The sequence below is a fragment of the Blennius ocellaris genome, assembly GCF_963422515.1.
Source record: "Blennius ocellaris genome assembly, chromosome: 9".
Classification (NCBI taxonomy): domain Eukaryota; kingdom Metazoa; phylum Chordata; class Actinopteri; order Blenniiformes; family Blenniidae; genus Blennius; species Blennius ocellaris.
In genome coordinates, this window is record NC_137658.1 from 15,147,314 (window position 1) to 15,163,608 (window position 16,295).

Consider the following 16,295-nt stretch of genomic DNA (forward strand, 5'->3'; position numbering starts at 1 on the left):
GTGGTTAAAAAAAAAAAAAAACTCTATTAAGTGTTTCTGTCAGACAGCACAGTATCTAACTCATATGGAAAAGAAAGGGGGGAGAAAAGAGGGCCTGACCTCTAAGTTTCTGTCCGAGCGGATCTCGTGCACCAGGGAACGAGGAATTCCCACAGCGTACGAGAGAGAGAGAGAGAGAGAGAGAGAGAGAGAGAGAGAGAGAGAGAGAGAGAGAGAGAGAGAGAGAGAGAGAGAGAGAGAGAGAGAGAGAGAGAGAGAGAGAGAGAGCGAGTGAGAGATGCACTGAAGGGAAAATACATGACTAATTCAAATCTGCTTGTGAAACTGAATAGATAATCACTAGTGGAATGCTGGAAGGCACTGTTAGATAGCATCTCTCTTCTCCGCAGCAGAACGGGCCAGCGAGTGCGCGTGATTACGTGTGTCTACGAGAGTGTGTGTGTGTGTGTTTGTGTGTGTTTGTCTGCATGTTGATACTGGTGGTAGTGTGGAGTAGGGTGGTGGGAGATGGGGCAGGGCAGGGAGGGATGGGGGGTTGGGTAGGTGGGGTGGGCGGTGGGGGGGGGGGGGGGGGGGGGGCATAGCACGGGACCTGAGGTTATCATGGCCTGGGAACCATATCTTTTTGCTGTGCCAGACAGGAGAATAATCTTCCAGAACGATCTCACCGGGAGCCATCTCTACAGACACCAGCAGCCAACTCACCCGTTTCTCAACTTTCTTTTTACTGAAACAAAAACATAAATTACACAACATACAAAAGCAATTCTAAGGTCTTTTTTTCTCCTTTCTCCGTTAGTTTATAAGGCCTATAAGAAGGCAAACGAATGACATAGAACAATATATAACTCTTTGATATCACGTTGTAGTGAATAGTGAAGATATATAATGATATATCACATTGCACAAGTTGTCATACTGTATATGTACTGTCCATCTGGTGAGAGAATTCAACACAAAATGTACTCCGGTATTTGAGGTCAAAGTATAATCACAAACTGTGGACAGATGTTTCACTTACATTCCCAGTGTAGAAAAGAATATATCTTTTATGATGAGCGTTAAAAATCCACTGTTTCCCGTCGGATCTTCGTTCGGGGGACTTGATAGCCAGATCCCTCTCTCGGAGGCGGCGGCTTCAGGGATTTTGTTGGTTAAACAAGTCAATCTGATCGGGCAACAGTCCTTCTTATAAATCACTTAGCGGGTGCCGCAGCGAACTGCCAGAGAACACGGATCAGATCTTGGGGAACAACGTGACGGGGCGGAGAGCCAAGAGTTGAAGCTGCAGTCTTTAGAGATGCATGAATCTGTCAGAGGACACCTGCGTGCTACAGATTGAATTCACCTTTCTTTCTCCTCACGGTATTGGCCCCCTCTACTGCAGCAGACACACATTCTTGTCCACACGTCTTCCTACCCACTTTTTTTTATCATTTCGCCCTCATCTAGTGCTAAATAGGCCGCGCACTAATTTCTCATATGCTGTGCTTTTAAAAATTTATTTATTTTTTTTAAACAGTGTAAGCAAAAGAAAATGATTAAATCAACTGATTGTTGTATTTAACGGCCGACTTGAAACGCGAGATAATATTTTAGACCTTGGACGATGCATCAACTTCACTTTCTGGTATCTGGAGGTAGGCTGTGCTCTTTCCATAGAAACACCCAGTGAGCTGCCAGCACAGTGCTACAGGGGTGGTCTCTGGGGGGAGGAGTGGGTGGGGGTTGGGGGGGGGGGGGGGGGGGAAACACCAGGCAGGTGGACCGCAGCCCGCCTATCTCCTGCTCCCAGCTGTTTCGTCTGAGCGGGCGAGCTCTCCGCACAGATCCCCGGTGTCATCGGATATGAATACCCTGTCACAAGCGCTTGGTGGAAAGGATGTAAATATTCTATTGATGCTTCCCACTATTGATTTGTTCCCTGACCCATCGTATCATGGCCAACGGCAGCTTTCCGAGTGAATGAGAGCCTCCCTCCGAGAGCCACTGACTCACGGAGGCTGAGCAGGTGGATGGAGTGATAGAGGGGACGGGAGGGATGTGGAGAGGGATGGCAACACCGTGACGCTTTTGTATGCAGGCGGTTGGAGCAGAGGAGAGGAAGGGAGCATCGGAGCGAAGAGGAGCAGAATCCAGATGTTAGTGGCCCGATCAGTCCGTGATGGGGTGGGCTGAACTCAGAGGTGACGTCCACAGTCAAGCTTGGGAAGGTCCTCCACAGCCCGGCAGCTGAGGTCGTCGTTAATCTATCTCACATTCAGAAGAATGCAGCAAAAAAACCCAAAAAAAACCCCCCAAAAAAACAAACTCACAGAGCAGCAGCAGCGGGTTAAGACCTCAGCTCTTGACCTCCATCACACGAACTGGGAATGACCTGACGTGTGACCTCCCGAATCCAGATGGTCGATTAAAACCAAATCTTATGAGAATCCAAATACCTCCAGGACATTCAGATGGAGCGAATATGCAGAATCAGAGGGGACGAGTTCTTGATGGATGACTCAGCTGGAGAGGCATGATAACTAATAACGTTACTAACATATATGAATTATAAAGTTGTATTTTTTTTCCTCCTTTTTTTTAAATCCAAGTCTTCAGTCCTCTTGCTGCTTCCAGTCGCTCTCTATATTAACATTGGTCCTTGACTTCCAAGTCTCTTGTGTGTGTGTGTGTGTGTGTGCGTATGTTTTTCATATTTTTCTTCATCATGGGACATAATCATCCAGTGTTTAGTGCTTCTAAGAAAAATAGCTGGTCCTTCGGAAGAGTCTGTGTATCTCTATTTCTTAAATGGAGCTAATCTACTAAAATTCTGCCAGAAAGGAGCCTGGCCTCTTTTGGATTGACTGAATTCAAAAACCTCTCCTTGTGCCATGTCCTCCGTAACCTCATACTGCCCCACACTGAGGGGGTCCTGGGGGGGCGGGTATGAGGGGGGCGTGCACCTGTTTACACCTAAGAAGGCAGGTGCAAAAAAAAAAAGAAGAAAAAGAGAGAGAGGGGGGGGGGGGTGAGGTAGAAGAAGACGGGGATGAAGAGCAGGAAGAGCAGAAAGAGCAGGACACGAAGCAAAGGAGAAAGGAAGAGAGGTGGGCAGCAAAAAGGGAAACGTTATCAGTATTGCATCCAAAACGGGCACAACAACACAACATCAAGTCATGCTTCCACAGAAAACAGGCACAGAGACGTACAGAATGAGCCATTGGCGTTAACATTCCCGCATATTAATCCTGAGATATGACAAGAGTAACGATGGCAGCTGAATTTGGACGACATGTGGTATTCAGCTCTAGCAATGACACAAGGGAGACTGAAGATGCTATTCAATCAAAGTCTGTAGCAGGCAAACAATAGAACCAAGAGATTACATCTGATACACTGAGGACAAAACTGGGCATTTGGACGTGGAGCGCGGGAGGGGTGGGGTGGGGGGGGTGGGGGGGGGGGGGGGGGGTTGGGGTGGACACTGTTCTTTCATGTTTGCTAACAGCACATTTGTTTGAATAGCACCCTCGACACTTGAGAACACAAGAGTGGTGAAAATAGAGCCAACAGAAAAAAAACTGTTAATATGCACTTAACTACAGTCTACATTTTCATTTAGCTACAGTCTACAAGCATCACAACTATGCTCGTGTCATTAATAAATAGATACAGTCGATATTCGGAGATGAAATATTCAAAAGTTGCCATGGCATCTTGGAAAGAAAAATGAGGAAAATGAGAAACAGTGTCTTTTTGTTACAGGTGTTTTGACCCAGACACTGTTTTTTTGTTATAGCAGTTAGAAGGGTTAGCGTCTGTTTGTGTTAGTGGGACCTGTTTATCTTGAGATGGTCAAGATAATGCTTGTAAACAGATTGGACGGCCAACGTTAAACACAACGCCTCCCAATGCTGTTTTAGCAGTTGCCATGGCATCTTGTTGTGCTAGCGCTAAGGAGAACTCTAATGCATATACCTTTATCATTTTCAAACCATGTCCATACAACATGGCCCTCTTTCTCAAGATGAAATCTATAAATGAATCTGAAAGTCAAGAGAGTACTTCACCTTGTGCCAGCCATGTACACATACAGCACTTAGAAACACACAACATTTACTTCTGACAGACATCTAGAGGGATCCTAATGTCAGAGAGAACATTCCAGCAGTGGTCATTAGTTCAATTGTATCTTGATGGATGGTCATGCTCATTGCGAGAACAGATCAGTGATGGTCAATGGACAAACATCTAGCCTAGCGCTAAAACGGCTAATTCTTAAAGGATGATAGCAGCAGTGTGGAAATGCGGGTCCTCTGTGATGCTTTGTCAGGAGGTGGAGCCTTGAAGAACTTGTCTGACATGTTCTTCTGTTACTGAGATAGCCGGAGGCATTGGCAGGGCTTACTACTGTGTCGGCCGTGGAAGGTGTGGGACAATGTAAATCAGAGCATGGCCTGATTTTCCTCAAATTAAAGGGGCGTGCTTCATAAAGTACGCAAATCAGGGCTTTGTTAGAAACCACCTGCTATGTGCTAAAGCGGAATACATCTGACATCTGTGATTGCATTTACAATATGCAAAATCTGAACTGAGATAGCTGGACGTGGACAAAAGCCTTTATCAGAGCATCAGTGTTTGTTATTCTGACTAATCCATGTTGATACAGACAACAACACTGAATGGATTTCACTGCGGTTGCACTGTGGTGTCGCGGTTCGCCGTCTCCTCTCACAGTGAGAATATTTGCAGTTCATGTTCAGGCTTGGGAGTTTGTATTCTTCTGGTTTTCTCTCACAGTCTCCCCGCAAAAAGCATTTCAGTTTCATTTGTGCCTCGAAGTAAAATAATAGGAGTGAATGTGTCTCTGTGTTTGTCTTGTGATGGACAACACCGAGTTACATAAAGCTGTATGGAATTGGAATGGGTATTTGATTTTACAGATACTTCAATAGTTTTGTTGGTTGATTCACATTTCATACTCACTGGTGCTGCTCATGCATCATGCAATAAATATTTGTCAATGTGACTATATTGAAAAAAAGTCATGAATGATAGCTTTTTTACTTCTCAGCTGAGAGAATAGAAAAGAACCTAAAAATCAATTATTACAGGTCAGTTTTTCTTATTCTTATATATCTCACAAACTGTGTTGGTCAAGGTGGAGGTTTTCTTCGTAAAGAGCACATGAAGATCACAACTTTTAGGGAAGTGGCAATAAACTAATGCATTTAATATGCTTAGACATTTCTGAGTATGAATAAAGAGTTTTATGTTCTTGATTTTTCCAAGTTGCTGCTTGATTGTTGTGATTATTATTATTGATAATGTATGTTTTGCTCTATTCATGTTTGAAATATATATTCCAAATGAAACATATATATACAGTATACATACATATATATATATATATATATACTGTATACACACAGCTATAGATCAGTTGACAAGGATAATAAGATGCCCCTGCTTAATAGTGCACAATATGTCTGGCCTATAGCAGGAATAGTATGCAGTGTCATTATTGATCTTTTAACACACATTTGTAATCAAAATTCAAAAATCTCACACATCATTTTCTGTGCATGCTTGCTTGATGCAAAATTGATTTTTTACAGAATCAGTTCTTTGTATGTTTTTTTGGCACACTGCAAATTTTGTATCGCTACTTTCTACTACTTTATAAAAAATATAAATCTAAATGTAAGTAAGTATTTTGAAACACAGCCCAGGATTCACTACCATCTTCTGTTACATGCAAAAAAAAAATGTTAAGAACTACTCAAATAATTAGGAAATTTAGAGTCTGCTTATGGGGGGGGGGGTAGTTTCCATGACCTTGAATGGAAATGGAAGCAAAAGTTCCAAAAACCACCCTAACTCAGTAAAAGAGAAATTCAAAGCATTGTCTGAAGAAGTAAATAGTTTCAAGACAAGCGTGACACAAGACCCACATGCCACGAGCACCGGTATCGTCCTTTAAACTCAATACTTCATGCAAACAGCCCTCTGTCTTTTCATTGATGCTTAACAGCTGCTTTATGACTCAGATCAAGTCATCCTCGCCTTTATGGGCTGACAGACAATTAACTCAAAAGAGAGAAAATATTGGAAGTGATAAAGCGTGACGACATCAATCCTCTTGACTTCTCTAGCTTACTTCGCACGAGGCTATTCTAGGTCCATTCAGAAACACGGTGTGCGCTCGAAAAAGGTGCGGGAAGTAAAAAGAAAAAAATGAAAAAAAAAAAAAAAAGAAAGCAGGTTAAGAAAAGAGTAAACAGCGATGAGAAGACAGAGCAAATCAGTGAGGGGGAAAAAAAAAAAAGGAAAATCACCTGATATCTTCTTGTTGCCTCACCTTTCTGTTTGGTCACCTTTCTCACTGTCATGGCTGCCTGACGCTTCTGGTACTCAGAGATCTCGAAACCTAAACAGCAAGTAAAGTACAAATGTTTCAAATTTCATGTATTTTCATTTGGTTGATACAAAAATTTACATGACAAGCGTCATAGTATGTCACAAACGCCGGCATGTTTTTAGTAAAACCCATGCGTATATCGCACACGTGTCACCTTTCTCTTTGTGCTACAAAATCCTCCATCTATCCTGCACATGTGACTGAAACTCATGTTGCCATTGTGACTAAAACTAATGGCTTCCAAACGGGGAGGTGCAAGAGAGTTGTGTGACTAACCGATTTTCTCATCCTCCTGCACCATCTTCCTCTCCTCGTGGAAGGCCCTGAGCCAGCGGATCTTCTCCTCGGGTTTCTTGGCCAGGAAGATGTGGATCTCCTCGCTGTCTTTGTTGCACAATTTGAAAGCATTTTTCACGCTGACGTTGAAATCGTCGTCGCGGCCATCTATAGCGTCCCGCACTTCGTAGCGATCCATGTCGATGCGGCCCTTATAGTACAGGATGTCCCGGCGTATCAGATCCTGGAGGAAGAGGAGAGGAAGACGTCTGTTAATGTGTGTGTTTGCCTGTGTGAGAGAGACAGAGAGAGAGTGTGTGTGTGTGTGTGTGTGTGTGTGTGTGTGTGTGTGTGTGTGTGTGTGTGTGCGCGCTGAACCTTAGAGGTGTCAACAAGCATCTCTCCCTTGGTATCCTGACAGTCTGTCTTATGCAACCCTTTCCATCTGCTGCCCAAACACACAAACACCTTCCACGCACGCCACAGAAAGCCATATTTCTTAGTAAATCTGCTGCTGGCCTCATACAAACACAGGTAGAAAGTGCGCCGCAAATAACAGCATGTTTACTCACTGTTTAGCAGATCTGCCAAAGCTTTTTAATGCTCGGTTTATTTATGTGATGCACTGAAGGAAAAAAGTAGCATTAGGATCATTGGATGTAGGCAAGATTTCAAATGTTATGGTAGAGTTCCCAAATAAAAAAAACATACAATTCAGTCAACTATTGCTATTTTGGACGTAACAGTCCAAACATAAATAGAGGAATTGTTTTTTCATAAGATTTTTACACCAGGAAAACATTATTAAAGATGCCATGTTGAAATTGCAGGGTGAAATTTTTTGACACCCCTAATCCAACCAATGAATTGTCAAAATGTATAAAATAACCACACATGCTCAGCATGAGTTCCTGTGATGTACTTTATAATCATTTTTGATAATCTGATCAAGACACTTCCTGAGAGCCACTGCTGAACATCTGTGGCCACACCAACTGCCAGATTGTGAATTGTCATTCACAAAAGTACAATTATAACTTGTTTGAGATGCTGTGGCTGAATGTCAAACGTAAGAGTCGTCGGCCAAAAGCAGTTGCCAAAAAGCTCCAATCCATCTGCCAAACAACCAAGCAAATAGTAAAAATTTTGAAGACAACATTGATTTAAAAAAAAAAAAAAAATTGAGAAAGTAGTGGACACAAAACAACAGAGACTTGAGCTGAGATATCAGAAATCCATGAAAGCTCATTGCTGATTTGTCTCAAAGTCACACTGCGAGGATGAGTTTGTAAAAATATTCATAATGCAACAGCTATAGGAGAATTCTTTTTTTTTTTACATTTCACAGTATTTTGCACAAGAATGTATCATTGAAATTAGCTTTAAGTTCAGATTGTAGTCATTTTCCGTAGTGATGGTTTTTGCGAAAATATAGATATTTTCATCACGTATTTTGTACGCCGCAACCAAGAAAAACTTAACAGTTTTAAATTTTAATGCTATTGTGGCACTATTGCACTGGTCTTGTATTATTGTACAAAGGATGTAAAGCCGGAAGACAACAAACACAGCTGAAGCAGAATGAGACGAATCAAACCGACTTCTTCAAGAATACAAATTGAGATTCAATTAAGGGTGACTGGACTGGAACAATGATGTTATGGATGAACATGCTACGTTGAAAATGCTCGTCCAAGAGAATTCACCGCTCAAAAACCACGTACAATGCTGACTGCCAGACATGTGACCAGAATGGTATATTGGCAAATAGCTCACAGCAGTGTGACGTGTGTACAGTTGACGCTGCTTGACAGTAAATAAATGCAACAACTCCTCAAGATCCGAGCTAATCCCGCATGTTTTGCCACCTGCTGATCCCAACTGTTTGTTCATTTGGCAGCTGCAAGTGGAGGCATCTTTCATCTGAAGCTGTCAGACTCTTTTAAATAGCTTCACAGCTCATTGCTTTGCAAAGATCTCGATGCAATTTATTTTGCTCATCTGGAGAAGAGTGACACAGACTACCCATGGCAGGGCAACAGCACTTCGTTCCACACTCAAGTGCCAGGCTGCAATCGGCGGTTGTAAGTTAATGACGGACTGCTGGAAAACGTTAGTGTCGCCCAACGCATGCATCTAATTAGCGCGCTGGCGTAAGTCGGTGTCAGTGTGAGCAAGAGGGAAACCGTGAACTATAACTACATCTCGCAGTTGTACAGTACACACACACACACACACACACACACACACACACACACACACACACACACACACACACACACACACACACACACACACACACACACACACACACACACACACACACACACACACACACACACACACACACACACACACACACACACACCACAGCAAAAACATGAACAGAAATCAGCCACAGCATTATGACCGCCTACCTTTTCACGAGTTGACATTGTTCTGATTAATTCCCAATATCTTGTGCAACCCTATTGGATGGCCATGACCATTTTACTGGTTCACTGAATCATTTTTTGTGAACAAAATAAAGAAAAAAACAAAGCCACTTAACCATGAGCCCATCATCTGAAACTAAGAAACACGTCAACAAATACATCACTAATGATTACATTTCTATTAAATCTGTGGCTGTTTCTCATACATTTGTGTATACTTCAGTAATTTATACTGTACCTCAATAAGTACAGTGTCAATGAATTAGTTTATTCATAAAAATCAATTAGTTGTGTGCGGAGGTTTCCATCCTATTTCCAGCATCTTATCTGCTGCACTGATCACTTTCGATAGATACTGACCCCTGCAGATAATGCAGGTAATGCAACTTATAACAACTTTGCAGACTTAATGTTCACTTGCTGCCTACTATATGCCACTAATAGGTACCACGATAAAAAATATTTTCACTGTTGTTCACGTCATCGTTTGGTGGTCACAATGTTATGGCTTGTCTTTGTGCGACAGAGCAGGAATAACATAAATATCGTGGTTATCTAATGTGATCGCTTGATGATTTTCCTCATAGGACAAATCGCTTCATATTTTAGCTCCACTAGTTTAAACCAAACTAAAATAACCTTAACCAACGTCATTTCCAGCATCTAAAAGGACAAGATGCGCACGTGAGACAATGCTCATCATGACCTTTGGATTCAACGAACATCAATTTGTACTGCGAGGGCAAGGAAGGTAGGAAGGAGAAGAAAAATAGAGAGAAAGATCTGCCATCTATTAATCAGCACATGGATGCACATTTGTCTCTCCACGAGATGAGAGGAGAAGATACATGCAACATTTCCAGAACACCCCCTGAGGGATGTTCGGAGCCCCTATACATGTGGATGAGTTAAAACAAAGACTTGAATTTATAATTTAGTGCATGTTGTGGCTGACTTTAAGCAGTGGATGAGAACAGCGACGACACACGGTGATCCGCAGACACGCTGGATTTCATTTGCGGTGCTAGAGATGTTGAAGAGTGATACAGAGGGAGAGGGGGAGGTTTAGGGAGGAGGGAAGGGCAGAAAGACATAAAAACTGGGTATTTTTATGCCTTTTTAGTCCCCCCCCCCCCCGTGTAGTGATGAAATGATTGCTCCTCGGTGTGTGTGTGTTTGTCTGTGTGTGTGTGTGTGTGTGTGTGTGTGTGTGTGAGAGATGATGATGATGATGATGATGATGATGATGATGATGATGATGCGGTTACCCGGCCTCTGTGTATGTCTGTGTCTGTCTGTCTGCATTTGCGTCTGTATCTCTGTGCATGTATCCAATCTAGTCAAGCGTGAACATTTGTCTGACAGGAGAGCGCAGCCTCGGTGCATTAGAGCCCAAACTACCATAGCTCCATTTTGTGAGAGGCGCTGAGGATTTGAACGCGTCTCCACTAAGGGCTGGTGCGTCTCATGCAGCATTATGTAATGTGTTTGCCGTTCTCGGCGGACGCTGTAAGAAGTCACATTGTCTTCAAGCGTCCCTGTCGGCGGCAGCCATGTGATATACAGCGACTTTCAAGAACACAGATTTGAGGATGCATTTCAGCTCATCAGCTTGCTTTCACCCAACCGTGTCTTCAAATGAACGGAAGGAGCGGAACTATAAGGAGAAAGGAGTGAGGGAGGGAAAAGAGCGAGCCTACCTTCTTACAGAGGACCAGCTGGTGATCAAAAAGGAAGAAGACTCTCTGCTGGCTGCGTCCATACGGCTGATAGATCCATGACAACTCCCCGGTGTAGATGAGCTCCGAGCTCCTGTCCAAGATATCATCCCCCTAAACGTAGATAAACATTTAACAAATGAAAACAAACAAACAAAAAAGCCTTCATGGTAGAGTCACAAGTTTACTCATCATGGTTAGCAGTTATAAGCAGTTATATATCTCAGGCTCTCCAGGTCTGATCAGAAGGCCCATGAAAAATGGATAAAGTAAAAACTTGTCACATGTGGTACCTCAGTGGAGAAAATGTTTAATTTATTTAATTGGAACATGAATATAGCTGTCCTAATTTGTCAAATAGCAACAGTATTTACTTCTTTAAATAATGTTGGAATAGCTGCGTTATTGTTGAAAATCACATCTCACTCTTAAAGTGCGACAGTAGATTACTTTTATCAGTTTGTTGAAAGTTTAATATAACAGTGCTTGTTAAATAAACCAACTCACAATAATGCAATGACTTGGAAATTTCTCATTTTGAATATATGAGGAATGACTGAGGTGTTGGAAAGAATAAAAAAAACACCCTCAAACTATAGCTTAAAGGTAAAACATTCAACATTATATTTTAACGTGAACTAATATTACTTCCAATAATAAGCAAAATGACACAAAATAAGTCTGGGTCTAATCTCAGAGTTTCATCACAAGTTTTCAAGTTGCCCCATAGCTAGAAATGCTATTATCAAACAAAAATATGACCAAAAAGGTGTCAAATCATGGCGGAGGACAGACTAACATGACGTAGCATCATTACCCAATATTTAACAGAAGCACAACTTATATTTCACATCGTTCCCCTTTAAGTTATAGCTTGTTCAGCTCTATTTCTAGAGACAAAGCAACGAGAAAACAGCTGCAGCAAAATCAACACAATTAGCTTCACTAAAGATTTGAATAAAAGATTCAAAAAGGTCTGTTTGCCCGCGTTGATTCCTTCTTGTCATTATCTCTGTTGTGTGGATAGAGAAGTGTGGAGCTAACCAAGGCACTGCTCTGAACTGTGCATCAATATCCAGTGGACTTGGGGCACTAATGGCTTTGTTACGTGGCAGAAAAGAGCAGGAGTGAAGAAACATGGCAACGATTCCAACACGCACCGACAACCCTCAGTTTTTAGCTAATCTATAGACAGTGACAGGGCTTCGATAGCTGTTCACGTACTAATCTGGAAGAAACGTTGCAGGTTCATCGTCAAACTTCAGTCCTTCACTTGCCAACAGCTGTCCGTGGCAGTGGGAAGCAACACCAAGGAGAAGTCTTGCTTTGTTTGTACTTGTAACAGCCAAATGTGCTTTGAGGCTGATAGCAGATGGGGGTGGTGATAATTGTCGCTTTGCTAAAAGCGCCAGCATTGTAGTTTACAGTTTCATCTAACAGGGGTCATTAATAGTAACCGGGGGTAAGTACGTGCTGCTTCTTTCTGTCCTGTCGGACTGAGAACAGGCTCTTACATACAAAGTGGTGTTATGAGACGGGGGGGGGGGGGGGGGGGTGAGCAGTGGATAGATCGGTGCTTCGATGCACTGCAGCAATCGGGGCTCAGAGGGAAACCATGACTGTTGTTTGTTCTTCAAATAAGTAGTTTAGGTGATTATTAAAGTATGAAGTACATACAAGCCGGTGCACATACCTCCCAGTCCAGGACGGATGCCTGCCATTGGGCGATCTTGTCGATGTTCTCCAGCCTCCTCTTCCTCTCGTTGATTTGCTGAGTGACGTTCCGCATTACCGCCAGGGCCGCTGCCACGTATCGATAGTCACTAGTACAGACACAGCACGCACACAATTACTCCGGAGTGTTAAAGGGTAAAGTTATAGCTCTTGGAGGTTGGCCACTAGAAGACATGTAATGTTGCAGTAGTAAATGATACAGACTGGCCTATTAAAGACAAGGGTTATAAACTCAAGTCACAGCAATAAGTCTGTTGGACCGCGTTCAAAACAACACACTGCTGTTTAATTCCAATCAGCCGCTTTCCCCATTCACAGTTTAGTCTAACTGCGTCTGTGCTAACTGAGCTGGATTGGGCCCTCAGGCTGCGATGTGCTGTGGAAGCGATCCTTATTTTGAAAGTGGCTGCGTGCACGTCTTCGCATGTGTCGACAGCGTTGTGCGCGGCTGTGTGACAGCGATGGGCCTCTATCTGGCAGATCCTCCGCAGCTCCTCACAGTCAAACACTGTGAACTGGCAGGCTTCGCTGGCAGAGCTGGCACCTGTCCCTCCCTGGCTAAGAACGCATGGTTTGTGAATGACCTGGAGCCGGCTGCGACACGCTGAATCACTTACACCATGTTTCTGTGGGTTTTGCACGTGCTGGAAGCTCACGTATATGCATGGGAGCTCATCCGCAAATGTTCCTATTCCTAGTCGTCGGATTCTGTGCTGCTGCATGTGTGACGTGTGGAACATGCTGATTGCAGAAAGCACCAAAATCATGTTTAAAGTACCGACATGAAACCGATTTGCTTTTGCACGACCTTTGTTTCAGCTCGTGCACGAGTCATTTCCATTTCAGTAGAACGAACCACGAATCACCTGCAACAGCTGCACTGACATACACTCACAACGCATCTGGATGCATCGGTAACGGCTTGTTTTTTCAGAAGCAACAAAATCACCACGAAAGCACATTGGATAGATGAAATGTGATCTCGGCCACTGCGTTCAGTACCTGTGCTCCTGTGCAGTGTATTTAAGAAGCTCAGCCAACTGCAGCGGATATTTGCAGATCTTCTGGACAGGGGTGAGCAGGAAGCCGTCGATGGCGATGTCAATCATTTGCTGGAGGAGACGACAGGCCTCGAAGAAGTGCTGGTACCTGCCATCCCTCATCAGCTTGCTTAGCTCCATACAGGCGTCCAAGTGGTTGTTACAGTACTCTGAGTAGATCCAGAAGCCATCTTGCTGTGATGTGGAGAAAGAGGGAGGGTAATGAGGAACAAAGGCTGCCTACAGATCCTACATTCTTTACAGCTCTTTTCTCAGGATCATGACTTAATTATCTCCTTATCTTAGGATAAATGATTTGCGGGGGGGGGGGGACTTAATTACCTCCACAATTTCAATGTTATCTCACGATAACAAGATCATTAGTTTAAGATCGGGTGATAACAGGCTGAATAAAATTATTAATGATCATGGCTGCTCCTGGCTGGACAGTGCAAAGGTATTTCTTCCAATCTCATACTTACGTGTTCTAAAAAGCATGGCCCGATTTCAGAGAGATGCGGCTCCTCCGTGTTGTACTGCTTCTCCAAATCTCTCACGAAACCCATTTGGAAACGATATATGTCCTCAATGTTCCCAAAGATGACCTTGAGCTGGTCGTCATTAAACATGTCCACACGCTTCCTGCACTGGCGCAAGTAGCCCTGTAAAAAACATGAATTAAAAGCTACGTGAGGCCGGGAACAAATCAAACATTATTCACACTAACAAATGTAATCCTTTATGCTGTTAATAATGAGAAATAAGACTCTGATTTCCCATCTTTTCCATCAAGTTAACAGTAGGTAATAAATTAAAGTATAAATAATGATAATTCTACAAGAAAAAAAACTGTGCACTGTTGACACTATGAAAACATTTTGACATTAGGGAAACTTTCCCATCTAGGTTCTATATTTCTAGCCAGTCCACAGCAACCTCTCTTATTCACGTCTTCGTCCAAGCATAGATAACACGTCTCTGCATGTTTATGCTAATGTGAAGCGTACTGCATGTTAGCAATCCCAGGAGGAGGTGAAAAGGTGAAATTTACACTTTATTGCAACTATTTTTAAACACCACATTTCGCTTGCAGAACAAATGAAGGGTGTACAGAGGATTAGGGAAAGATGATTACATGAGCAAAATATACAGACATTTAAAATTGCCATACCAAAGCACCCAAAGCAAGAGTACTGCAAAGGTTTGCTGTTTTAGTGTGAGACAACCTCTCCGTCCCAAACAGAATCAAGCTGGTGTTTCTGTGAATTTGTCTCAAATTGCTTTACAGGAAACCAGCAGCTGGGTGTGGATTCCTGTACATAACAGTACGCTTGCTTTCTTCTATTCCCATAGCCATTTGTTTCTATAGAAGTGATGAGTATGTGGAGCTGCTTCCACTTTATTTTTACATAATGTATGCAAATGATCTACATGCAGCATATTAAGTGATTTTTATACACCTCATGTTACTGGTCTCATGTGTCAACCTAATGTTAGTTCCAATAGTTTAAAAAGAGAAGCCATTTGCAAGTCTATCAAACAAAGATGCACTTATATTAGACCGCATTACTGATTCTTTTAACATCTCAAATCAATTTTAAAATATGACATGACCAAGATTATAACCAAAACCAAATAATACCACTGTGTTGGTATGAATGTAAGACACACATATACATATATATATAGCAAGCTGGATTCAAGTCAATCTAATGTCATGTGCACACAATTTACCAAGACCATCTTATTTAGTGTTTGTCGTTGTGCTAAATTGTTAGTAACAAGTTGTTTAAATGCTTTAAAATGTAGTTTCTAGAATCTTTCGGTGGGCCGTAAAAGGAGCACTAAGTGAATCAAAGCTTGGAGGAAAGCTAAGGAGGAAAGTTCAGCTAAGTTGTGAAGTGTGTCTATGTATGCATCTGTTTCCCATTACCAGTGTTTAAATATATCAACAAGAGCTGTTTATCTTAATTTCATAAAACAACAACCATGTATTCATAAAGAAAAACAAAAAACAGAAAGGGTCATCTTATGTTCATATTTAGACCAACAGGATAATTTGATTTTAGATGCCAGTCAGTCAAACCACAGCAATTGTCTACATCCATAAACATATAAATATCATGGATGTATAGAATCCAAAGACACAGAGCTAAACACAATCACTGTAAACACAGGAAGGGTCTAACTCACCAAGATCCTCTATAAAGCATACTAAATTGCAAGTATGCAAATGCAGAGGTTGTGCAGGTGAATTACTAAGAATAACACCATGACTGGTATCACGTGCAAATATGAATATTCAAATAAGGGGTTTAGACACAGTTTAAATGAGATCGATCAGCTGGAAACTATTTCTTCCATGTTTGCTTGGGAGAAAGCAAACATGTTTGCCATGGAGTGACCAAATGAAACTCTCACAACCAAAACAATAATGTGACTTGCTGGAGTTGGATGTGTTGGTGGCGGAAGCATTTCAACAAATAAATCTGAATTTAGAAAAATATAACAAGGAAAAACAGGATTATGGGAGATGATTGCTCACAAAGACAAAATTTAAGGTCAAATATGAAAAGACTTATAATAAAATCTGTGACAAACGTCATGGGGAGCCAGCGGAGGAAATGTCTCTCGTCACAACACCAACACAATAAAAACAGACACAATGATAAACAACCCAAGGATT

At 42.2% G+C, this 16,295-nt stretch overlaps 1 protein-coding gene across 3 annotated transcripts in view; it reads right to left on the minus strand.

The window, feature by feature from the left end:
• Window positions 1-47: 47 nt before the first annotated feature.
• Window positions 48-16,295, minus strand: part of LOC308134456 (rho guanine nucleotide exchange factor 9-like) — a 46,876-nt gene continuing 30,628 nt past the window's right edge. For 2 of the 3 annotated variants that reach the window (XM_080502197.1, XM_080502196.1), the window contains 7 exons: window positions 14,092-14,271; window positions 13,572-13,804; window positions 12,529-12,658; window positions 10,818-10,949; window positions 6,683-6,926; window positions 6,347-6,415; window positions 48-2,958 (listed from right to left, as the gene is read on the minus strand). In XM_080502197.1, coding sequence (XP_080358323.1) covers window positions 2,783-2,958; window positions 6,347-6,415; window positions 6,683-6,926; window positions 10,818-10,949; window positions 12,529-12,658; window positions 13,572-13,804; window positions 14,092-14,271 — 1,164 coding nt within the window. In that variant the 3' untranslated portion in view covers window positions 48-2,782. Of the gene's footprint in view, window positions 2,959-6,323; window positions 6,416-6,682; window positions 6,927-10,817; window positions 10,950-12,528; window positions 12,659-13,571; window positions 13,805-14,091; window positions 14,272-16,295 lie in introns of all 3 variants that reach the window. The other variant, XM_080502198.1, reaches the window with a different exon arrangement.